General features: G+C 37.0%; 1 protein-coding gene across 1 annotated transcript in view; it reads right to left on the bottom strand.

Annotated features, from left to right (window-relative positions):
- The window catches only part of Aqr (aquarius intron-binding spliceosomal factor), a 77,636-nt gene that overhangs the window by 12,606 nt on the left and 37,913 nt on the right, over positions 1-27,117 (bottom strand). Inside the window, exons 16-28 of the mRNA XM_051183774.1 lie at positions 24,547-24,688; positions 20,436-20,614; positions 17,026-17,193; positions 16,227-16,396; positions 12,625-12,866; positions 10,145-10,291; positions 9,601-9,670; positions 8,769-8,879; positions 7,191-7,300; positions 5,361-5,496; positions 4,177-4,386; positions 1,747-1,884; positions 913-984 (exon numbers count right to left, since the gene is read on the bottom strand). Coding sequence (XP_051039731.1) covers positions 913-984; positions 1,747-1,884; positions 4,177-4,386; positions 5,361-5,496; positions 7,191-7,300; positions 8,769-8,879; positions 9,601-9,670; positions 10,145-10,291; positions 12,625-12,866; positions 16,227-16,396; positions 17,026-17,193; positions 20,436-20,614; positions 24,547-24,688 — 1,895 coding nt within the window. The remainder of the gene's footprint in view (positions 1-912; positions 985-1,746; positions 1,885-4,176; positions 4,387-5,360; positions 5,497-7,190; positions 7,301-8,768; positions 8,880-9,600; positions 9,671-10,144; positions 10,292-12,624; positions 12,867-16,226; positions 16,397-17,025; positions 17,194-20,435; positions 20,615-24,546; positions 24,689-27,117) is intronic.

Here is a 27,117-nt window from a genome sequence, read left to right as displayed (position 1 = left end):
AAGGAGAAACATGACCAGAAACAGAGGTATCAAAAATATGTCAAGAAGTTTTGAAGACCTTGACAGTAAAAACCATACCATTAATAGCTTCATTTACTACTAACTTCAATTTCTTATTCTACATGTCCCAGATTTCTTACTCTACATATCACCCATGTTCCTGGAAATACATCCTGCACTGGATATAGTAAACATTAAGTTTTATATGATAGCTTATAAAAGCAATTTTGATAACTAAATTTACCTGTAAATTAAGCAGTCTCTAGTCTTATAATGGTAATTACATATTTTAACACTTCAATAATAAAGAACATCATAAACAAGAAACATTCTTAAAATAAAACTACTTGGTTTTAAATTAGGCATACAATTAAGAAAAGCAATGTATCCAGAGAACACCAGAAACAATTCAAACGAAAGAAAAGACAAGTAACTCATCTTCCCTCCAAACTACATAATTTTCTTGATTAAAACTCATCTTTTAAAAATGGTGATATATATATATATATATACATATACATACATTATAAGCCATGGATATTAATTAATCAATTAATCAATTAATTAATTAATTAATTGAGACAGGGTCTCACTACATAGCTCTAACTGTCCTGGAACTCACTCTGTAGATCAATTTGGCCTCAAACTCAAGAGATCCATCTGCCTCTGCCTCCCAAGTGATGGGGTTAAAGGTATGTGCCACCATGCCTGGCTTAAACCATGTATTTTAAATAGTCTCTCAGAGGGAATACAAAGCCATGAGTAGATTAAAGGGAGAGTTTATAGGAGAAAATGGAGCAATCAAATAAAGTAAAATCAAGGAGAGCACGAAACCATGACAATCAGTATCCTAAGTACAGCTTTCCGATGTCCGCAAATTCTTAAAGTCTGCCTCTGACCTTTATTTCTTACCTGTAGAAGAAGAGGTATAAAGGTTTCTATCTCCAGAATCTGAGCAGCCTCTTCCATTAAAATGTTGTCATACTGAAAAAGAAAATCTTGTCAAATGGTAGCTGAAAGTTCACACAGTTACCAGCATAAGCCTAACAATGGTCAAAAAGCCTTACTAACTTCATATTAAAATAGCAATGTATAAATTATGTAGTCAAATTCACAGCCTGACTATTCTCCAATTGTCCTTAATCTCAAAAGATGAACGTTTATAGATCTGTATTCAAGTGAGTTTTGGTCAGTACTGCTAACAGTGACAAAGACTCTGAAAATTCAAATTTATTACTCAATCGTTAGGTTCCACTTTAACTGAGTGATAAACATCGAATCCCCCTCATATTTATCATACAGTAAGTTATTTTAATATCTCATCTAATGGTACAAATGAAATCATCCTACTCTGGACAGACAATGGGGACTAGATACATGTTTACTATGTGAATAATATTTGTAGATAAGGATTTTGAAATACTACTGTCATAGCTGTAGATCTGCTTAAACAATTCTTTAAATAAGTGATAGTAAAACTGAAACTTTAACTATGATGAGCTGGTTAGACAATCAAATGACTGATGTTAATTGGCAGACATGGTATTCAAAAATTAAATTATATTTAGCTTCATTAATCATATGTTACATTACAACATACTTATAAAAAAGAACTTTAAAATAATACAAATGAGACCTTTCACACGTGAACAAATCCCCAAAGAAAGAAGCCTAAATCATCAAAAAAAGAAAAGAGTGAGGAAAGGAAGACCCAATGAGAAGATGAGCTAAGATGGAAGTCTTTACCTTGAAACCCAACTTCACCAAGTCATGTCGTTTCAAGGCAGCATGAGTACAGGTCATAGCAATGATTTTGGCTTCTTTTACCAAAAGGTACTTGGATCTGTCCAGTCCACTGCGAAGCAGTTCCGAGGCTCTGAATTCCTATGGAATGAGCACCAGCAAGTGAGAATTTTAGGATAAGAGTTTATGTGTACACAACCACAATCTACCTGATCAGTCAGTTCTTGAGACATTACTAATACAATACATAAATACATTACAAACCAGGCCTAATACCATAACAAAATAATAAGCTAAGCCTAATAAGTTGTAATTCCTTTTGTTATTTGAAATTCAAATAAAAGCTGATATTCAAGCTAAAATTTGGACCTTTCTGCATATAAGCTATTTACATTACAAAACGAGTAAAACATCAATTACCAATGAACCTGCATTATTCAACGTTCCTCTAAGAAAAGAAAAACTATTTCATATATTCCTACCAAATAGCAAACAACTGGTCATACAAGTGACTAAAGACTAAAAAGCCAGCCATGGGGATGAACTAATCTAGATTGGCAAAAGCAAGAAGACACCTTCACTCCAAGACTAGGAAGGATAAAACAGAGAAGTGGTATTGTCAGAGGCCAGGGACTTGGGCGACCCCACCAGCTGGAACTGTAGTGTGCGAGTCTAACAGAAACTAGAGTAACAGGAGATAAAATCAAAGCAGGGGGTACTGAAGATGAGAATTGAACTGTCTCTTTTCAACTCCTACCACATCTCTCAGGATATGGCTGAATCCAGCTAAAAGGCAGGTGACATAGAACACAGAGTCACTGAATCTGCAAGGATTGGTCTGAGGGTCAACTGTGGCAGAGGGTGGACAGGTACAACAGCATCAGGTTTAACCACACTTGAACATTACACACGCCTACTTCAATTTTATAACATTTTGTTTCTCAAATAATTTAAGCATTTATGATTCAGGTGAGTTGCTCTGTATACCCGTCTCTGCACTCCTCAAGGAGGCAGCTGCTAATATGTATTGAATATATTTTAATCCTAAGATGTATTTATGTAATAGCACTATAATTTCCAGGTATAAAATTGTTATCACCCTATATATCCATGTACCTACTCACAAGTATCAATATTTACTATCAGCTATGTGCCAGATGCTAGGAAATGGTATGGAAGCATATTAAGAAGACAGAGAAGAACCTTGCAGACACATCCCCCATGGAGGGATACTGCCTTAACCTAGAGACTGGAGAGAAGTCCTAGTCCCTACTTTAAATGACTTGACAGATTTACATGACCCCACCTGGATGGCATTGCCTTACATGTGGAATTGGGGTGGGGGGTATAGGAGGGGAGGGTGGTCAGGGTGCATGTGAGGGGGCAGAGAGGGTAAAAAGGAGGGAGGGAGAGGGAACTGGGATAAACATGTAAAATTTAAAAAAAAAGAAAAAGAAAAAAGAAACCCTGGTTATCAACCAATAGTTTTATCATTAAAAAAGAAAAAAAAAAAAAAAAAAACAGAAAAGATACAAAGTCCCTCTTCTTTGTACCTGGAGGAGTGACACCTTCTACCTGTTCTTACTAATGAAACAAGCTTGATGATGCCTCTTAAAAGACTCTTAAAAGGAGTATTTGCCATGGGGCTGCCCCAGAAGGGGATACAACTTCTCTATCTCGTGTGTAAAGATGGTCCTTGCTTCACTTTCATATCAGGATAAAGCATCTTGGCTAATAGAGGAATCTTATTTTGTGTCTACTGATCAAGAGGCACGAGGAACTAAGAAATGGAGTGTGTCAAATTCCCATTCAAGGAAGTACTGGTAAGTTTCCTGATGGAGAGCTGTGATGTCAACAGTTCAACTGGCAGAGTGCTGGCCAACTGTGTGCAAAACCCTGGGGTTTGAGCCTTATCACTGCATGATTTAGGTGTGGTGGTGCACATCTGCAATTCCATTACTCAAGAGGTAGAGGAGACTCAGAACCTTAAGGTAATTTTCAGCTACAGAGTGAATCTGAGATGAAAAAGAAAACCAAACTCTGAGGAAAACATTACTTTCTTAATGTAGTAGGATAAAAGGGATATAACTCATTTTAATGCTTGCTTATTTCTTAATTAAAACTCTACCCGGCATAATGTGCTAAGTGGAAGGCAGAAGCAGGAAGACTTCTGTGAGTTTAAGCTAACCTGGGCTTATTTATATTTATGTAGAATGCTCCATGCCAGCAAGGGCCTACAACTGCAATCTCTCTCTCTCTCTCTCTCTCTCTCTCTCTCTCTCTCTCTCTCTCTCTCTCTCTCTCATACACACAGTAATATTTTCAAAATTTTTTCTTAAACTATTTGGTTTGCATTATCTACTTAATTTACTTCATTAAAAAGATAAACCATAAACTTTTCAAGAGACATTAAAACAAGTTGAGAAGTCTTACTTCAAGCTGTGTGAAGATTTTCTTAATATGCCTAAAGCACCCTTCAGCAATTTCCATGTCTTCTTCGTAAGATCTGCCTTTAAAGATGGGTTGAGGTGCATTCGCAAAATATTCATGAAATGGGAAGAATGTGGCGACCTCTGCAGCGTCTGGCAAGGTGCTCCCTGTATTTTTCACTTTGCTGATGTATTCTTCCCAGCGTGACATTACCTACAGGAAAAACCCGAGTTGTACTTTACTGGCTAGATTATGCATTAAGTAAAGCAAATGAATCTAGTGAAAATGAACTAAGGCAGACTACTCTGCAACACAGTGTATGTCCTGTTTGTTTCACAAAAACCCTAAAATCTCATTCTGAATGAACCCAAGTGGTTTGTGCAGCCCCTGGTGAGAGATTAAGGCCATTCTCTCTTATACATTAAAAATTTCAATGTTATAGCATTTGTAAAATATATAAACACTGTTACTATAATGAGAACAAGGAACATAAAATCAGGAACATAAAATCAGCATGATTTGATTATGTCTTAATTCACTTGAAATTATTAGTAATTCCAATGACTTATCATTTATTCACTTATGTGGTTTCCAATTTCTCAATGGTTTTCAGGCTCAGAAAATTAATTTTAACAAATTCACAGCCTTAAATTGAAATCAATTAGTTCTAAGAGACACTTTATTTCTGGGCATCAGAAAGAACAATATGCTTCCCCTTGTTAGTTAATAGAAGACATAATAAAAATTATGTCTTTTGTACTTTGCTATGACTGGGTAGGTAGAATATTTAGTTACATTATTTAGTGAGATAGAGAGAAAATGAGAACAGTGAAAAAGAAGGAAACTGACTTCAAATGCAGCAATAGCAGCTTTAAGTCAGAGTTGCTCGTAAAGAACACTGAACCATAAATGAAATATGCAAACACAGGGCCTGGTAAAATGGCTCAGGGTAAAGGTGCTTGCTACTAACTCCACAAAGCCATCCTCCTCACACTCAAAATAAACATGTAAATACAAAACAAAACACCAAAAACAAAACAAACAAAAATGCAGCGTATTCCTAATAGTGTGGATGCCGCATATTTTAAAGTACTAAAACAACAACAGTAACACTTCCAAAGAAGTCTCTAGAACTCAGGCCACTCTCCACTTGAGATGATTACTGTCAAATCCACCTTCAGTCCTACCTGGTATAGGAAGAAATAGCCTGCAGTTTCACAAGTATATGAAGCATCTCCTGGAACCCCCAGACTCTTTTGTAATCGTTTGACTTCTTCTAAAAGTTCTATTCTTCGAGCCAGGACATAATTAACTCTTCCATACCTAGAATTATCAAGATAGAATTCAAGAAACTGTAACAGAAACTATAACTGATCAGAGAGAAAGGAAAAAAAGAAAGCCCAATTTAATTATGAATGGTGGATACATTAAACTACAAATGGTATATCTTGGGCTACACCACAGGAAAGTTATTTAGAGTACATGTATGCAAACATGTTAACAGTCTGAGTGGAGAGAACAATCAATTAAGCAAGCTATCACTGTTTTGTAACTCTACCAAAACGTCTACATATATTATAATAGTGCATTCTGGAACAGGCTAGGAACACAGAGTGGACAGAGCGGGTACTGGGAACTGCTCTGCTGAACTAAGAGCAGAATGTTTCAGAGGCTTTGAAAAGGAATTTGAAAATGCTTTCTATGTTATCTGTATTTTTTTGGCATATAGCCTGGAACTCAAACCTAGTTAAGTGAGTGAGAACAGAAGTCTGGGAGTACCTTGTCCAAAGATATGTGGGAATAAACCTAGTGGAAAGAGAATTAGACCAAGTCTATGCACACTCTTTTCACAACACCTCAGTGTCTGAAATACTGATCATGTGGCAGGCTTGACAAAGGAAGAGTTCCATTTCTGAATTTCTAGGTCTTCCTCTTCCAGTGTGCAGACCTCGCCTGAAGCAGCAAGGAGCAGGGGGAACTGGTCTATATTATATTTCCCTTTCCTTTCTTCTCCCCTTCTTCTTCCTTCCTCCCTCAACAGTGTTTTAGCCCAGGTGGGCAGAAATCTAGTCTCCGCTTTCTTTGCCTTCCCAGTCAGGGATGGGGTCAGAGGCTCTCACCATTACACAACCAAACAGGGTGTGTGCTCTGGAGAATAAAAAGTTGAAAAAGACTCACACAGATATGAGCATATGATATGTAATGTAACTTTTTTCTGTTTGCTTAGCTATACTTCAAAACTTCTCTACAATAGACACTTTGGTCATAGCCACAAAATAAATAAATAAATAAATAAATAAATAAATAAATAAATAAATAAAAATAAAAATTTAAATTATGACCTCCAATTGACTGCAATTCTCTTAGTGTTATGTTCACTGAACTCTGAACAGCTAGATTTAGCTCGATTTAACTCAATTCCCCTCTACCCCTAACAGGGTTTCTTTGTGTAGCTTTGGAGCTTATCCTGGAACTTAACTCTGTAGACCAAGCTTGCCTCTTCATCCCAAGTGCTGAGATTAAAGGAGTGTGCCACTACCGCCTGGCCTCATTTCGATATTTAAAGTTATTATTATTACTATTTTTGTGTTCACACACACAGGTGTAAGGCAAAAGGACAACTCTATGGAGTTGGTGCTCCTTCTACCATCATGTGGATCCCAGGGATCTAACACAGGCCTTCAGGCTTGTATCTTCAGGTGGGAATCTCCTTACACCATCTGAACTGCTCCTACTCTATTTTTATAAATGGCCCTGGCATGAGGAAACACCTATGGGAAGATTTCACAATTATCACCAGCTGATCCAACCCTAGAATATGGGGATAGTCATTTATAACTAAAACTAAAGTGCACTCTGCCTATACTTTCAGGTCAACATACAGATTAAATAGCTGACACTAGAATCTTTTGAATTAAGTTTGATTATCCACATCCCCTTTCCTTGGCATTGTTTCAATAAGGTGGAGATGTGAAAGTTCTTTGGTGCGCGTTTCCACATTTACCCCATTCTCTTACCTGCTAAAATCTTTCTCTGTCTCCAGCTCTTCTTCTCCATGACCCAGACGCAGGAGGTGCCGCTCATCTATATCTAAAGCCATGATTTTCTCAAACAACTGGTTCAGAGCCTGGGCAGTAGGGCAAATGGATAAAAGTGGGTTTAAAAGACTTATGACATTCTTTGAACTAGAGCAAAGACTAGTTTCTATAAGGATACAGTAATGTCTAGTTATGTAAGAATCAAAATTCAAACGGAAGAAAACAGGTTTACTATTAGGCCATTTATAAACTTTAACAAGATTATATTTAATACTAAATTCTTGTACTTGCATTATGTGCACTTGGCTAAATGAGAAACTAGAAATTATAAAAGCCATTGACATCTAAATCTCTATGTCTAATTTATAAAAACAGAATGCAGGGCATTGGTTCAAAGGCTAGTCCTCCAAGTGAGTTTCATGTCCCCCAACAGTATTCCGAGTAGGAGAGAATGGAAAATAATTCAGCAATTGCTGAGAAAGGGCAGTGAGATGGCTGAGTATAGAGCATGCGACAGTAGATTCACTAAGCAGGCCAGAGAAAGAGAAAAGTGCATCATCCAACTCTCAAGCCCAAAGTCCAATTCTCTCTATACAATGAGCAGAGAGCACTTGCTGCCATAAACTGCTCTGATGAAAACCATTTACAACTCACTTCTCTCTACCTCTGAAATGCTTATATTAAGGGTTCTCTCAAATCCTTATACTTATTCTCCAATCTCTATGGTTAGGGAAAAGTTTTGTATGAAGCAAAACATTTTGCAGAGAGGTAAAAGTCTGATAATCTGGGAAGATACACTAAACAAAGGCATCATTTACAGTATTAGCCACTGGTCAGCATTCATCCTCTTTTATCACTAGTCCAATCCTGCCCCTCAAGCTAACATACATACCCAGGCTCCATAATGTAACATACATCCTTTGCTGCCAAAATTCTAGCAGACTTAATGATGGAAGGCATTACTTTTTTAAGTTTAAAATCCCCACTATCTATCTAGCTTTTCATAGTATTAAAAACTCAGAACTTAATCAATAGGACTGCAGTATTATTTGTTATCCATACTAAGAATTGAGACAGAATATATATATATATATATATATATATATATATATATGTGTGTGTGTATATATATATGTTTCAAAAAAAAAAATTCAAGATTTCCTTTTGGGATGGAAAGATAGTGAAGAAGTGCTAGGCTGAGACAGTGCAGAAGACCTGGCAAGCAAAACACTTAACAAGTCAAATGAAAATCAGCTATTTGACATTGAATTTCTAAGGACAACAAGGGCTTCTTTGGTATTTCAGCAACAGACCTTCTCCTAAGTAGCATGCACTGTACCAAGTCCTAACAAGGCATGAGACAAAACTTAGTCAGAAATGCTGTGAGTACTAACACACTTTAGATCTCTGTACCTGAGGAATACCCATCCTATTAAATAAAGACATACTACCAGTACGGTTAGTAAATACTTTCATCTCAAAATGAAGTACAGAGTATGGGCATGTGCATGCAGACAACACAGACAGGCAGACAGACACACATGAATAGTCAATTACCTGATTAGAATGAGTAACAATTAAGGTCCTCTGTTCTGGAAAATTGTGGTAAATGTTGGATATGATCTGGACTGCAACATCTGTTTTCCCTGTACCAGGTGGACCCACAACCTAAAAAAAAAATGATGAAAACATGTCAAACACTAAGTTACTACATTATTAGAAAATAGAAAAAAAAAAAAAAACTTAGAAAAAAAAATAAGAAACTTCACTGGATGGACTGAATGCATAATAATAATAATAATAATAATAGTAGTAGTAGTAGTAGTAGTAGTAGTAATAGTCATCATAGAGGTAGTAGTAGAAGGAGACAGAGTAGACAGGATAGAGAAACCCAACCTCAGAAACTGATACATCTATGAAGAAACTCCAGAAAATATAAATTTTATTTCACTGACCTCCAAAGAGAGAAAAATATATACAGATTAATGGCTAAAACAGAAAGTCTGAAAAAGCCTGTTGAGAAAAAATCACCTCAAACAAAACAAAACAAGCAAAAATAAAATGATGAAAAAGAAATATCATATAAACATGCACTCTTGGACTATAGCAGATTTAGACTAAAGGTAACAACTGAAAGCTAAGAGAAAAATTTGCACATACTTAGAAATTAAATACAATCAACACTGCCCATTCTCTGTAAAGGGCCAGAGAATAAACATCACTGAAGAGTTTCTTGACCAAAAATCTGTTGCAAATACTTCTGTGGTTACAGCAAAAGGAGATGGCCATATTCTAATATGTGTCTCTATGAACACTGAGATGAGCAGCAACATCTCATGCATAGAATGTTGCAATTACTTAATACTCAAAAGTCAGTCCGTATGCTTACCATAGTTAGTCCAGGCTGCATCCCAGCCCGGATAGCTTCTATTTGTGTATGAGTGAACTGAATTGTATTACTGCAAATAGACAAGTAAATAAAGTCAGTTAGAAATTCAATGACATTTAGTGAAGACTCAGATAACCATGGACAGAGAAGTTTAAACATCTACTTGTTTATTCCCTGCCTCTCAGATAGTAATTCTTATGGACAGAGCAGTTGTTTCCAATACATGTAGCTTATTCTAGGCTTCATGTGGCCAGCAGAAGTTCTGGTTCCCAAGTGTACTGACCCAGAAGTCCCAGCACACATCCACAAAAGTCAGTTACACAGGAGCTCCATGATCACACCCCAGTAGTTGCGCAATGTTGACTTTTCACAGTGCCAGAGAACATTTCCTTTTGAAATGCAACTATAGAAGTATCTAAAATTCAGACAATTGACAGAACCAAAGGGAAAATTCTCCAAGGTTTGAAACAAACGTATCCCAATGGTTTAAAAGACTAAGAGAATTTAAAAACAAGCTTGTAACTAGGGTAGGCAGTGAGATTACCGTTTGGGCTGGTTGTAAGGGTAGGGGCCTCTATTAGGAATGACGTGAGGTTCTACAATTAAGGTCTTTGCTTCTTCGGTGTCATCTTCTTCTCCGTCTGCATCTTTCCTTTTCTTCCCTTTTCCACTTCTTACCGGGAAAGTTATTCTACAAGAGCAAAACCACCATCTACTTTTAAAATAAGAACTGGTCCAAACTGAGAAGGGGAGTGGACATGACCTCCTATTCCTAATCCAGAACTATCATCAACCACTTGAACAGGAAAAATTAGTTTTCTCCAATGGAGTCTCATTGGGTATACAAACCTCACTTTAGGGTAGGCGCCAAGCCCAAGCCCAGCTGTAGATGGGTCCCACAAAATAAATTCAATAGGATTCTCTGGAGATTTTTTTTCCCTCATAATGCTGTATTTGGGCTTCCCCCCTTTTTATTTTTAATTGTCTATTTCACATATATTATGGTTCCAATTTTGTGTTTTTATAGTGTGTCTTTGTATATGAGTTTTCCATACACTTTGTTTTTTACTTTTTTTTAATGTTTTCTTTATTCATCCCCACCCCGCCTAAAGTCTGTTTTCTAAAGGGAGGAAAAGAAGGCACGGGGTTGGTAGGGTAAGGAGGTGGGGAGCTTCTGGGAGATGATGAAAGACGGGAACTGTGATCAGAATACATTGTAAGAAAAAGATTTATTTTCAATAAAAAATAATTACTATCTTATATATGACATTGTAATAATAATAAAAAGATGTATAAGAAAGATCTGTGATTTCTTTCTACATAAACTTTGAAATAAAGGCATATTTACAATTAATAAAATGGATGCTAAGTATTCTGTTTGGGGAAAAAGTCATCCAATTAGTGGATAAATCAAAGAAACATTAAGTACTTGTCACACACCATAAAGTGCTTCATTGGTGTCCATATATTCAGAAGACTTAAGGAGACTGGTTTTAAGTAACAGAGACTCTCAGAGACTCATAGCCAGGAAGGAAAGACTTCTCAGAAAAAATGAAGTACCAGTGGAGGCCAAATATAAACAACCAAGCATTGCCAGAGCATGAAATACAACAGAGAAAAGAAAGGCCAGACAAAATGGAGTCTTGTTGTGGAATCTCTAAAATACCAAGCTTTAGGCCAGAGGTTTAGTCTGGAGTCAGAAGCCAATCCTTTCAATGAATTTCCTAAAATTGAAACAACAACAATGTATTCTTTTCCCAGTCTTCTTTCCCATTATTAAAGTATAGCCAGAGCCAAAGGTTTCTGAGAACCGATGTGGAGAAGTCACCTTACTAGTAAGCAGAGGCACTCACTTCTCCAGAGAGGGAGTGAATGGCTCTATCTAGCAAGAGGCATCTGAGAGAGTTCAAGGGAGAAGCAGAAACTACAGCACCATCAAGACTGAATGGCCTAGAGATGCAGAAGTCTGAAGAGACACATATTGTTCCTAATAGAATCTATTATACATCATAGCAAGTTATGAGAATAATCAGATTAAAAACAAAAACAAAAAACAAAAAAAAAAAAAAAAAAAGAGGGAGACAAAAGTAATATCTTTGTAATTAACAGACGTTAGGGACAAAAGAGGAAGAGAAGGTATGGGTATTATGAAAAATATGTTGTAAGTATCCTGAATTATCATTATATTTGTATTTAATAGGTATGTGGAAGTTGTGTACTCTAGTTTCCAGTTAAAGAAGCAGGATCTGAAATATAGGTATAGCTATCTTGGTGTACAGCCTCTAATGTTTATGAACAAACTCCGGCAGTAGCCAGTGGCTGCAAGCACCTCAGTCTATTCCTACTCAAGAGCTAAAGCCATCTGACATTAACACAACTCTGTTTTGAAACCATGAAACTTAAAATGCTCCAAATCTTAAACATTTGGGGTATTTAGACAATCCTCAAAAAGTTTTGAATTTTGGAACATTTTGGCTTTTGGAATTCCAGATTAGGAATGTCCAACTGGTGATCTCTGTGGAAATATTTCAATATCTGAAAAAAACCCCAAACCTAAAATATTTCCTGTTCCAAACATTTTAAGTAAAGCACATTCAACCCGTATTTAAAATCTGCAAAAGGCAGGCAGAGTTAAAGAAAATGTTAGCCTTTCAGAATCAAAGGGAAGTTCAACATCACATGTCTATATGGTAGCAGTTAAAAACATACTAGAATATGTGTGAGATGTACAGGCATATTTCTTTTGTCAGCTACATATTCATATAGTTCTTTCCAAATCACAGACACTTAGTGATCTCTTTTGAGACATGAAGCTACTTTTAATGCGGCCTTAAAATAGCTTGTACTTGGAGTCAGGAATAGATTCACATATAATAGTCTTATCCCAGTGATTATTACAGCAAATATAAGGACTGCCAGAATGAAATCCAGACACAATGCTCAAAACTCACGTAGTCAACAGTGCTGATGCTAGCACAGATGGACTACAGAATGCTGCCAAGAGCACAGCCATCCTGACATTACCTGAAAGGGGGTATTTGTAGGGCTGGGTCATTCACAGTCACTTTAACATTATGACCAGGAAAGCTGGCTTTTAGATGTTCAATGGAGAGAAAGGTATCATTGAAATCCAGGGTAGCAATCTGATTGGGCATTTTTGAATAATGGGCACTACTTGGGTCCCCATAACCTAAAATGATGTCATGCAGCCAATCCGGTACCACGCAGTCGGTATTCATCAGATTCCGAATAGTCTCCAACACAGCCTGCCAGTAAAAGGACAGAAAAGCATCGTGTCAGTTGACATCTCAAACATTTGCACTTCACTGGAATGCAGAGCTGACGGCACCAATCCGGAATGCCCATGTGTTTCAAGGCAAGAAGCTATTTTCTGATGACAGGTGCTTGGCAAGACTGAATCAACAGCTATATTTTCAGCTGATACCATACACTGAGTTAAACAAAAGAACTAAGTTAGCAAGAACAGTTTATCCACTAAGAATTCGTTTAGACAGAATGACATAAATGAGTTTGCCACTTGACTCCTATTGAGCATGGTGAAAATAAGATTTATGTCAAGCTAATACAAAAGAGAAGAAAAAGAAGAAAGAAAATTACAGAACAGGGCCTTAAAAACAAATGCTTCCTTATAAACTCGAGTTTTTCCCTCTCAATAGTACGTAGCTCAGTGAAAAGTGAAAAGCAGCACAACTTATACATTGAAGAATCAAAGAACTGGGACTAAGCCAGGCAGTGGTGCTACAAGCCTTTAATCACAGCACTTGGAAGGCAGAGGCCCAACTTGAAAACCAAAAGCAAAACAGATGAATAAACTGATGAACAAACAGACAAAAAAAAAAAGAACTGGGACTACAATAAAAGGGTATTGTAGTAGATAGCACATATACTGTCAAAAGAATTAACAGAGCCAAGCACATCTTTTGAGTATCTAAAACCATTCTGATAAAGTAACATATCTCCATCTGGAAATTAGGAGGCAAGGCTTAATTTCAAAGAACATAGTAACCAAATCAACTTTTTCTAAACTCAGGGAGAGGTGAGCGATGGACAGGTCAATGAGTACTTTCATGTAGTACTGACAAATAAGATGAGAATTCTGCCATCTAAGGAAATTCTAAATCTGTAAGAGAAGAAGGAAGACATGGATCCTTACAAGCAGCAGCAGAATGTGACAATTAGTAAAGCATCTTACAATATACAAACGGAATGCACTATAGAAGATGAGAGATGGATTGTGGGGAGATGGACTTGGTATTAGGAAAAGCTTCAAGGAGGAATTATTTTAATTTAGTGCAACAAATATTTTATGCTTTACTTCATCATTAACGGAAAGTCATATACACATTTTAAGCAGCAGAATGTAGGTTCCTGCATGGACCCTTGAGGAACCTTGACCAAGCCTGAAGCTGTTGGCAGGAACTTCTTGCCCCAGAGTTGTTGTTGGTACTCTTCCTGTTTTGTTAACACACATCTGTTGGGGAGGAGCTAAACCTGAAACCTTGTACTCTTGACCCTGTTGTTTTCCACTGTGCTTTGAGTCAGTATATATAAGCCCACCCCATCCCCTTAATAAACAGCATTCAGCATTCCGACATTGCTGTTGAAGGAATGACCCGCTGAATTGTCTCTTATTTCAATCTCTAGGCCTTTCACCCCATTTGCGGAACAGACTGTAGCATAGGCACTACAGCAGAATATTAAGTATCGGTGTTCAAGAGAATTAGGAAATGTACATAAACAGAATTACAGAGAGACTAGAGAAAGGGGGGCCATTCTAATGGTCCCGTCAAGCAGTGGGAGACCCAGATTAGAACAGGCTGCACTAACTGGAAAGCAAATGAAGCACAAGGAAACAGCAAACAGACCCCACAGGCGGGGTCACTGCTCCCCCTCTCGTCAGGATCTTAACGCCTCCTTTAATTCCCTTTTAAAAAATCACTTTGGAGCTGGGCAGTGGTGGTGCACGCCTTTAATCCCAGCACTCGGGAGGCAGAGGCAGGTGGATCTCTGTGAGATCAAAGCCAGCCTGGTCTACAGCATGAGTTCCAAGACAAGCTCCAAAGCTATACAGAGAAACCCTGTCTGGAAAAGCCAAAAAGGGGGGCGGGGGGAGGAAAAAATCACTTTGGGCAGGCACCACTAACCTTTCATGTAAATTACCTATATTTTTTTACTTTCTTGATTAGTAGTTAAGGCATCAACCATGTTTATTCATCTCTACAACTCCCATATCACTAAACACAACATCAGACACACAAGAGACACTAAATAGAATGGCACATAAAGAAATACTTTGTAGATTTCAGTCATATGAATGAAATTCACTTACTGAAAAGTAAATGTGAGACTGTCCTTGGTACTGTACAATTTGGAAACAGACCTCTCTTAAGTGACACTTAAACTGAGTTGCTTGTGTGAAGTGAGGAACAAATTGTAAATATACTTGAGGAAAATCACCTAGAGAGATACCATGTAAAGTCTTGGGTTATTTCAAGAACAGTGTGTGTGATCAGTGTGGCTACATTGACGTAAGTAAGGGGATGGAGGACATGACAGGGGAAGCCATGGGCAAATGATGATGTAACGACAGTGGAACGGATTATTAAAAACTCTTTAATGTGATGAGAAACCATTAGAGAATGTAGAACAGGGGTACCGATATATAACTTACATTTTGAAAGAACCAAACAGAGGGTATGGAGAGAGTAAGGTATGGGAGGAGCAAAGGGGAATGGAAGCAGGGATGTGAAACGAGGGTGCCTGCGTATGGCATCAGCAGAGATGGTGACCCACTCAGTACTGACAGACTGCTTGTGGGGTGGGAGGAAAGCAAGTCAGGGGCTCCCCCACTGCATTTGTCCTCAGTAAAAGAAGAAATAGAGAATACATGCAAGTTTGGGTCCTTATATAGAGCAGCAGAACAGAGTGATAGGACTGTGTAAACAATGAGGCTTGGGGCAGAAATGAAGGAAAGGCACCCTGCAAAAACTGGAAGTTACTAATATTGAAACAACTTGAAATAATAAGTGTTGCTCTTAGTTCCTAGGAGTGATTTCCAGTGATTTACATGTGAGCACATTGACCATGTACTTTCTATCCTCCTTTACTAAAACTCTCCTTCTAAACCATGAAAGCAAAAATTAGAAGTCCCTGTGACTCCCTGTCCCTAATGAGTGAAGTGTCTCAAAACATTATATCAGAGAATCATTCAGCACTGATATCCCACATCTGTACTCTAAGACATCTGGAAGTATACCTATTTTTGACTTAAAAAAGAAGACCCTGTAAATGATGAAGTCTCTCTCCTCATTCTGGGCATAAACTAAGCACTTCATGTAAAAAAAAAAAAAAAAAAAAAAAATCAAGAAAGGAGATCATCTTCAGAGTAAAACCTGAATTCTTTTATAAATTTCTTCAAAAGCCAAACGGATTTAGAAATGGGTTTCCTTAAATGTCATATTTAATCAATATAATATGAACTTAAGACTGCTGAGAAAATTAAAGAGGTAATATTGTCCTTATACCCCGTTAGCCAGCATGCATACTTTTCCATTTTAGGATTACACTATTAGGATATAGACTTTTAGCTACAGAACAGAACTTACCTTAAAGTTATTCTCCTTCGGTTTCCTCCTCATGATGACATTGAAGGTGTCATATACATCTTCAGCTCCATTTTGTATAGTATTGGTCATATCCTGTTGATACTGGTTTGGGTCCAAAAACACTCGAAATGTCCTTGACTCTCCTCGAAGATTGGGTCTGGGTTCAGGTCCTGAATTTTTTTTTTTTTTTTAAGATTTTGTTAAATGAAATATATATGTTTAAATTAACTATCAAAGTACATGTTAAAAGTATTTCTTTTATAGAAATGATAAGCTACTAAACTTACCGCCAGTATCCCTCCATGACTAAACTGCCCTCTACTTAGACAATTCAGATTTGAAGTCAAAAGTATATTCCTCTTTTTCTAAATTCTTATCATTTCTTACAACTCATAATATGCGGAGGCCAGAGGGACTACAATTGTGTGCTACCACGCTTGGCCTGCTTAGAAATATTAAAAATCTTATACTTTCCAGAATCTAATATAGAAACTTAAAAAGGGCAACTCATTTGCACATAATAGTTGTGCAATTTATAAGATATAATGGAAAATTCAATACAATTAACACAGTTTTTTTGTATGCCTTTTTTTTTTTTTTCAGTGCTGGGGATTGAACCTAGGGCAAACATAGCACATGCTAGGCTAAGTGCTCATCACCACAGATATTACCTATTCTATGAAGTAAGTACCTCACACAAATCTGTGTTTACTACATAAAACAAAAGTTTACCAATAAAGCCAACACAGAAATGTAACATTCTAGACACACATTCTCTCAGATCAACATATCACCGTACCATCTTCGATGACTCGCCCTTTGTCATCAAGCATGCCCTGGATTTCACAGCCTCTGACGTATACCAAGCCAACTTGTTCAATAAAAGGTCTCCTCCTGTCAAACTTAGTACCATAAGGCTTTGTGGGACGCACAGTAATTAAAAAGCATACGTCGTGTTTGCGAAGACCTAGTAAAACATAAAGGGCATTTTTTAAGTATTAGAATTACATTCTTTTTGGCCTTTCATTGGCAAATTAACCTCTTGGAAGGATAGGAGATTAAAAAAAAAAAAATAGACGTGATGACCAACAATGTATTTTGGATTATAACATAATTATGTGTTTCCTATAGATTTTAATATCAATATTTCACAGCAATAATGAAAAGATATTAAAGATATTAAAAATATATTAAAATTAGAAACTTCTGTGTCATGAATTAATTACTGAGTAAGACTTCCAAGTCATGTTACAGGTCCAAAATTGGATGTTCATGACCATTCTTATTTTTAATTCTTATTAAGTCACCAAAAATATGGCTGGCATATAATTCATCTGTATCAGAGTCATCAAATTTCTACCATCGCTTTCAGCTATCCATCAGCGTCATTCCCAGCAACCTAAGTGCACTGCCTTAAAACAGGTTAACTCAAGAATAACTCATCAAAGCACAAGAGTACTTTTATCTGCAGATATCATCCACAGAACATGGCTTAACCTACAGTTTCAGTCAGCAAATAGGGAAAGCTTTCTAAATGAATGAATGTCAAGAGACAAGAAATTGGTATCAAAGTTCAAGGCTTCTCCACTGGCTTCCCAGATCCACCAATAACACTGACACAGGAAGAAAGGGGGTATTAAAGTGTTACACCTCACAACATGGAATGTTCACTTATCTTTGTTTCTTTTTCACATCTATTATTTTTAGCCACTGCATGATAGAAATGAAAATTTACAAAGTCTATCTACTTACAATCTTGGAAAAAAGACATACAAGACACCAATGTGAATAGCTAATGAATTGGAAACATCATGGCTTTTTTCGTAGTGTTTCCCTGTAACTCAAATCTTTAAGGTAAAAATTAGATGCAAAGGGGCAGAAGAGGCAATGAGAACTATAAGGAACAATGTTCTGCTAAGTCATGCTGCTATATAACCTTGAGTCTGAACAACTAACATCTAGGCTTTAGAAACAAAGAAGACGCTCTGAGAAGCCCCCATCAAAGCAGGAATCACTTTCTGACATCAATTGCAATGGATGACTGAGTATCCTTCCAAAATCAAACATTACAGCAGAGACGCCTTCTAGTTATACTTAAAAACCACCCTACAGTGAGTTTGCCTCTTTCTTCTTGGGCATTTGTAACCACCCTGTGTTTTTAGAAGCAAAATCCAATATCCACTCTCTATATAGGGTAATAATGAAGATAAGGACCCTAGCTCCAAACCTTGAGGGAGGAGAGGTCTCTAAGTTTTAATGGAAACATTTCAAAGCTATTCTGTTTGTAAGACAACATTCATTATAGTCCTCTTGTTTCCTGCTTTCATCTTTCACCAATACAAGGGCTGAATGTGGCCCTGGCCTTATGAAACAGCACTTCTATTTCCATTATGTGCTAGAGTATGAATCACTCATCCCCAATACCATCAGAATGCAACAGCTCTATTTCTCATTCTACCAGAGGCCTATAGAAATGGAGGGTGTGAGGGAAAGAAAAGGAAAAGGGATGGGGATGAGAAAGCAATTAAGAAATTACTTACACACACACACACACACACACACACCTACCTACCTACCTCCCGGCACTCCAGGTAGTAGTCCCTAGAATGGTGGAGGGAGGGCTTTGTCAGGAGAGAACATTCTCATCTCTAACTTCACAAGACAGACCTCTCATCTGTAAACTCTTATAACAGGTCTTTAAAAATCACCAACCATTACTCTTTCTGGGGATGCCAATAAGTCACTTTGTTTTACTGCCCAATGTGTAAATTAGTGTTAGATACCCCCTTAAGTTTCAAGGGGGTAGTAAGTGCAAGACCCTCTCCAGCCTTGTGAATTCTCAAGGCACAGTAATCACAAAAGTGCACAATGTTCTAGACATATAATGGAACAGACTGGAACTCACAGAAAGATAACAGTACTCAAAACAATCTGTCACAAATGATACCCACTGAAAGAGTCATTTGTTAAACATTTGGCCACCTTCATTGCTGGATTCCTTCAGAATTCCTTTATAAGTCTAACATATGCTCCCCATGGTTACTGCTATGCTGGGAGCTATAATTTCTGAAAACTGATCCATTATAGCACTATCCCTTTTCTTCTAACATTTGGAGAAGGTAGCAGGAGATTAAAGTTTCTGGCTGCTACTTCATACTAAGAGCAGCAAGTGGGAAACCTTAGACAGCAGGGAGTGGGCAGGCATGTGTGTGTGTGTGTGTGTGGGAAGGTTGTGCCAACTGTCTATCAATTCAGGGGCCACTTCTTACAGGGGTGTTAGCAAAGTTCTAACTCCTTTTTGTTTAATATTTTTGAACATGGTTTCCCCAAAAGCTAATTATGATACACAACTCTCATTGTTAAAAGCTTATATATTTTAAAAAAGAAAATAACTGGTTTACTTTCTTGCCTATTATCACACAACACAGCTCCAAGTAAATCTAATTTCACTGATTCTTATCCATCTTCCTTCTTCTGGTAAAATAAAGTTTCCTTCTGAGCTGCTTCATTCCATGTCTCTTCACCAGATTCTTCCAATCTGCCTTCTTCATGAAGTCCATGTACCTCTCTTCTACTCTGGCTGCTTTCATTTTTTTCAAAGTAAGACTTTCTCTACTTACAATGCAAATGTGTGTGAGTTATATCCGAATCTCCTTCAGGATACACTAATGCTTTTATACTGCTTCTACAGTTCAAGAAAATACTGTACTAAATACAATTTCCTCTCAGTGTGCTTTGTAAACTGCAATCTTTAGAATGCTCTGACAGTTACTATTTTGTATTAAAACAATGAGATACTTAAAATACTCTTATATGATCCCTAGTATTTTTACTAATGAAAACAAAACAATCAAACAAAAACCAAAGACAACTTTATATCAAATTTTAAGAACAAAACTGAATAAAATTTTAGAAGGACAACATTTAGTAAGAGTAGTTTGCAAGGCTCTAAATCAATGGTTCTTAACATGTGGGTCATGACCCCTGTGGAGTCACATATCAGATATCCTACATACTAGATATTTATATTGTAATTCATAACAATAGCAAAATTATAGTTATAAAGTAGCAACAAAGTAATTTTATGGTTAGCGGTCACCACAATATGAAGATCACAGCATTAGCAAGGTTGAGAACTACTGCCCTGAATGAGAAACTATAAACCAAAGAGTTAAAAGGTAGTTGTCACTTCTTGAAACGCCAAATTACCTTCCCATTCATCCTTGATGTGGTCTCTGACATTCAGATTGATGGTGACATCTGCACGAACTCGGGTGGGCCAGTTTTCACCAATGTTGGGTTTGGCAACCTCAACTACAGTAAAAGCCACAATGGGCTGAGCCATTCGTGCCCAACCACCAAATACTACACCACCATACTCAGACTGCCTGAAAAATCCAAAAGCAGTGGATGATTACACAAACAAAAACTTCACAACTATACACAAGTAAAACTTGTAAGAATACATGTTTAGCTCATGGTTAAGTGCTAGCTAGCACTGGTTACTAATGGCAAGGGCCATTCTTCTTCAAGACTGAATAATATTCTATACTGTACATGTGGTCACACATATTCTTTACTCATTCACCTCTACACAGGCACAGGTTGTTTCACTATCTTGGCTGTTAACAACTGCTGCAACGAGCATGAAGATCACACATTTCTTCAAGACAGTGATTTTGTGTATCTACAAGTAGGATTACAGGACCATATGGTTCCCTTTTTAATTCGGGGGAATGCTCACACTGTGTTTTATAATGGCTGTACCATTATAGTCCCAACAACAATATGCACAGCTTTCATTTTCATAGTAACCTTGCAAACATTTATCTTCCTTCTTAACAAAGACAAATGATTATCTAGTGGCTAGAACTCTATTTACTGATGGTTGAGGCCTGAGAACTGCTTGTTTAAAGCTGCTGGTTACCATTACATCTTCATTGCAAACATACCCATTTAGGATGTTTGCCATTTTTTTTCTTAATTTTTTTTCATGTGTTTGTTGTCCTTATAGTTCTGATATTAACCCATAATTAGATATGAGTTGCGAGTATTTCCTAACATGTCATGGATTTCCCCCTCTTTTGTACAGAAACTTGTTAGTTTGATGCACTTCTACTCACTAGTGCTATATTTCTGTTTTTACTTCCTGTTTTTGGTGTCATAACCCAAGACAAAAAAACCAAAGTGTTGGTCTCGACCACCTTTAATCCCAGTCCTTGGGAGGCAGATGCAGGTGGATCTCTGTGAGTTCAAGGCCATCCTGGTCTACATAGCAAGTTCCAGGACAGCATCCAAAGCAATACAGAGAAACCCTGTCTTGAAAAACAAACAAACACAAAACCAAAACAAACAAAAAAGCAAAAATGTTAAGAGCAATGTTAAGGAACTTTTCACTATTTTCTTTCAGAAATTTTGTGGTCTCAAGACTTAAGTTTAATCTGTTTGAATTCATGTTTTACTAATAAGGCAGTGATCTGACTTTTTTTCTTTTGGCTTTTGAATGCAGATCTAGTTTTCCTCTATTAAAAACACTCCTACGTCACTGTATATTCTCAATACAAGTGTCATATACACATAGCATCATTCCTGTTGTCTTTTTGTATATGTCCCTGCTTTTTTATTCCCCCTTTTGGTTTTCTGAGACAGGGTTTCTCTGTGTAACAGATCTGGCAGTCCTGAACTCCCTCTGTAGACCAAGCTAGTCTTGAACCCAGACATCTGCCTGCCTCTGCCTCCCAAGGACTGGGATTAAAGGTGTGTCACTAAAAGAGTCCCTACCACATGTCTCCCACCCCCTTTTTAATGTCTACGTGCACTATTTTGATCACAGAAGCTTTGTAATATAATTTGAAATCAGGAAATGCAATGCCTCTTGTTTCACTGTCCAAAAAGACAGCTAATCTGTCTTTTCATTTACCTACTAGAGTCTCCTTCCCTTGGAGAACTCCTCTTAGCTTCTCTTTTAAGATTATTATTCATCTGGTGTCTCCTTCATTTCTAAAGGACAGTTTTACTTCGGGTTATTTTATCCTTTTCCTCTCTTTTAATAATTTAAGCTGTTAGCATTTTATCTTTTGTTCTTTAAGTTCTTATATAATACTTAAAATACCTTTTAGAACAAACTATCATTTAAAATGCTTAAAAAACACATGGAAGAATCTTCATTGGGATATATTACTTTAAATACTTAAAATATTTAATCACTAAAAAAGACCAGAGGGAAAGTTAATTGCTAACATCCAGCAGCAATTCCTAAATACTCATTTCTATGTTATTTACTGTACATTAAAAGTTAAAGTTAATTTTTATATTCAAATGGTGTATTTGGAACATAAACCAAGGCAGCACTTCAAAATTTAAATTTAAAGTTAATTCCAAAAGTGACATTCCAACAAATTTAATTTATATCTACTATCAAGATTATATGCTGTAACTAAAAACAGTACAACTTTGCAACAACAGGGAAAACTTAAGTTTGCAATGGTTAGCACTGGGACAGCTCCTTGAGGCATAACAGTGTGCTTAAACCCTTGTAAAAGACTCACTACCACTTGTTACCCCACTATAGTTAAATTAACACTGTCTTGTGGAAATCATTCACTGTAAATGTACAACTCAGGAGTTTTAGTAAATGTACACATGTAATCTACCACCACAATCCAACGTTAGAACATTTGCTTCATCTCTGAGTTCTTTTATTCAACAGCAGTCAGTCTCCATGCACACCAGGCAACCACTACTCTGGGCCCTCTAATCTTATTTCTTACAGAGCTGAAACATGAAAGTTAAAAAAGGACACACTTCTTTCTGACACTTGGAAGCACATCATCTCTTACTGATGCCCAGTGGCTTTAGGCATGTGAAGACATCACCTGAAACAAGTAATGTGCAACAGACTCGAAGCTTTTTCTCTTCTACCCTCAGCAGCAATTTCTTCATGGGCACCAATGGTAAAACTTTAGAACCATTTATTATTTCAAATGTGAACAAACTAACTCCAAAAGTAACATTTCTTTCTTGTATCAAAAGAAGAGTAATTTTAAAAAATCCTCTATTAATAGAGAATAAAACCATGAGTAATTGTTTGTTTTCTTTGTGTGTGTGTTTGACATTTAAATTAAATGTACAAGTGAATTCTATTTACTTAAGTGCTAGTTAATAAACCCCTATTTTGCAAAATGGCCAAAATTAGGCTCTGAATCTAGGCATATCAATGCAAGGTAACAATAAACTGTAAAGGAATTTCTGGATCAAGTGCTCCCACAGTGTCCGAACAATGGGCAATAATTTCAGCAAAGCTGTGGGCAGGGAGGAGCAGCCAGTGGATATACAAATTTCATAGTCTTAGCCTACTTACTGACTCAACTAATTATTAAGTCAAAAATACTTTGTTTTGGGTTTTATAGTCTCAACCAGAATAACTTCTCACATAATAATTAAAAAACTAGAACTGTGTATAAAATATGGAAGTGAAAAAAATAGATCATAATCGCAGTGCTTATGGCCGCTCTCTATGGTGAGTAAAAGAAAGCTGGAAGATACCTAAGGAGGTTTACACTCCAGAAACCATTCGGTTTTACACATAGTCAGCATCATTGTGAGTGTGTAACTACTATGCAAGAAAGGTAGTGAAGATTCACTTCAATCAGTTTTATTCATTTACAACTAAGTACTTTTAATGTATGTGACTTATTAAAAAAAAAAGTGAATAAATTTGCTCAAAGTCATTCAAGGATAAAATTCCAAAATTAACCTTCACAAATCTCATAATGCAACACTATCTACTACAACTAGAACAAAAGGCTTTTCTTAAAGAAACTCTCCAGACAAAGCAGGAGGTTTAAACAAAACCCTTAAGGAATTTGACCTATAAGTGACCCTACCAATTTAGTTAAGTTCCAATGTGCTGCTCATAAAGTGTTATGTAACATCCCCAGCCCTAGACGGTTCCTCTAGGCACAGACTCACACTTTTAGCTATAGCCATGGGAGCAACTATGATGGAGGAGCAATCCTTTATTGTAAACATCCAAGACTAAGAGTGTCCTCTGCTCTATGAAAGACTGCTGGCCAGGACACATCCTCTTTTTACCTTGTTACTAATATCTAAGCTAATCTCTTCTACATTGCTCCCCTTTCCAGCCTAAAATGACCTATGCTCCTAGCTCTCCAGTCACGCCTCCAGGTACTCAGATACACAGTTTACATTTTAACATTTCTGAAGTAAGTTATCTTCATATTGTTAAACATACTGAGTTTCCTAAAACCGTATATCAGTACACACATTGCTTCATTACAAATGGCACCAATTTACTGACCACGGCTTCATTCTGCTGACACTGTCCTCGATATCCTGTCTAATTTCATAAGTTGATTCCAAACGGAAGAGATTAAAGTTCCTCAGGAGGTAGTCATGTAGAGTTAAAAACTGCAAATTCAACTTGGGGAGAGCAAGACAGCCTTAAAAAGAAAAAAAGAATTGATGACAGCATTGTTCTTTGAATCTATATACAAAAACCAAACCAGCTACTAGAGAAGCAGCTACTGATGCCTGTGAAACACAAGCACATCTTCACATTTCCATTTGCACTGACATTAGCAGAGACTACCTTTTGAGAACTGAGAGTAAAGATACAACTATTCATAAAAGTAATCTGCACATCAGTATTTCACATGCAAGCAGTGCTTCTTAAATGTTCCCAAAGGTACTTAACTAATAGCGTAAAAGCCCCTTCTTCTCATATTCATGCCACCCAAATCCTGAAGTGCTAACATTCGCATAAATTCACCCTGTGACAAAACTTACTATGCAAATCACTACTAATTATGATGATGTCACTTTGCCTAAAGAGACCTCCAAACATTCCTTTGACTAGACTTGGCCAAGGCACGGTCTTCATGTGATTCCAGCCCTTCTCTTTTCTGAAAGTGACTGAAGTCTTACTATTATTTAGAGATCCAGTATTCTACAACATTACCAAAATGATCCTTACAGCCATAATACACTTAACTGACAAATCACATTTTTGTAATCACCATCTACAGTACCACAGCAGTAATGTAAGAACTGAAGACAAGAAGTGATATGCAAAATATTCATATCATTTTTATTAGTAGACACTGACTTGCAACCTGACACGGTGTCTTTCAGGCACAGGCTGAAGGGAAGGTGTCTCATTTCATTAAAAACAAAAATCTGTTATCATGCAACCCTCACCAAATTAAAAACAGTTACACTGAAAGGAATAGGTACCTCCAGGCATCCTCGTGATATGTGTGATTCCTGGCTTTCATATATGATCTCCTCCCTCTGTCCTCCTAGTGTAAGTACTTCCCTAGTTAGGCCAGCCTCTGCTTCACTACATGGATTCCCATTGTGGGGTATTTGTATATCTGAAGATGTATTGCTGTGATTGGCACACTAAAAACTGAACAGCCAATAGCTAGGCAGGAGGTATAGGTGGGAATTCTGGAGAAAGGAAGAGATGTGCAAGAGATGCTAAGAGTCACTGAAAGGAACAGGAGGTGGAAGATGGAAGAGAGGTAATGCCACATAGATTCATATAAATGGTTTAATATAAGTTATAAGAGACAGTTAGGAACAAGCCTAAGCTATAGGCTGAGCTTTCATAGTTAATATGGCTCCATGTCATTATTAGGGAGCTGGCTGGCGGGACAGAGAAAGACTTGTTACATATGGCATCCAATGTGGGGGCATGTACTTCCAGACTGGACCCAAGGAAGCTTAAAAAGCAGAGTTCCAAACACACAAAAACAGAACCAGATGTGAATTCCTAGTTCTATAGTCTCTCAGGCTGGTCACAGCACACAAAGACACAGCTCTCCACTTCTGGCTGCAGGCTGGACTCAGTCCCCAGTGATATGTGTCAGCACCATGCACTAAGCTAAGCCAAGTGTCAGCTGACATGGCAGTTTAATATTTGACTCACATGGTCAGAGAATGCTACAGTTGCTTAGTAAAGCCAGGTCCAGACACAGGACCTCTAAAAAGGTACAGCATGTTTTAAAACATGCTCAGATGCAGAAGAAAGAAAAGAAAATGGGTACAGTCATAGAAAAATTAGTTTAGTTTAAAAATAACAAAAGCTTTAAAGAGAATAAGGTAATATATATATATATATATTTTTTTTTTTTTTTTTTTTGTAAAGCCATGCAAAGATAGGAAATACATAGGGCATCTGGATCCTGTATATGGTGTTTTGTTGACTTTGAATGCTAATGAACTGAGAATGACAACCACTGAGAGACATTGGATTGTGGAATTAAACCACCCTATATACTTTAGATATGTCTGAGCTTCAAAATGGAAGTTGGACAAAGTGTTGCATAGGAAACAAAAAGCTACAGATTCCTTCAACATTAATTGAGATCAGATTTGACAGGAGAACACCTGAAGATCTTGGCTACAGATATGAGGGAAAATGCTAAGAAAGGCTACAGGACAGGTAATGTGGAAGCAGATCCCTTGGTGTGGGAACATCGCTGAGACTGGATGAGACATAATAAATATTGTCAGTTATAGAGACTTCATGACTTATTATTACATGCCATCCTTTCATATGGGTAGAAACTTATATTACTGTTTCATTATACAGTCCAAATGGACTTAGGAAGTTGACAGATGCCTTTTACAGTGTTCAATATAAAACAAACAAACAAACTCTTTAGCTGACTTGTATACACTGCACATTCCATATTTGTGTTACTACAGATAAATATGTTATCTTTAAAAGTTTATGTGTTTCCAAAAAAAAAAAAAAAAGACCAGATATCAACAAAGACAAGTAGTTGAGGTGATCCATCCTCTCAGAATGCCTCTGTTGTAGTTACCTCAAAATTTTGCATCCAGAACAACTTCAAAGTTGCCA

The sequence above is a fragment of the Phodopus roborovskii genome, unplaced genomic scaffold (genome assembly GCF_943737965.1).
Source record: "Phodopus roborovskii unplaced genomic scaffold, PHOROB, whole genome shotgun sequence".
NCBI lineage: Eukaryota > Metazoa > Chordata > Mammalia > Rodentia > Cricetidae > Phodopus > Phodopus roborovskii.
Note: the sequence above shows the minus strand (reverse complement) of the source record. Positions and strands in the feature narration are given on the sequence as shown.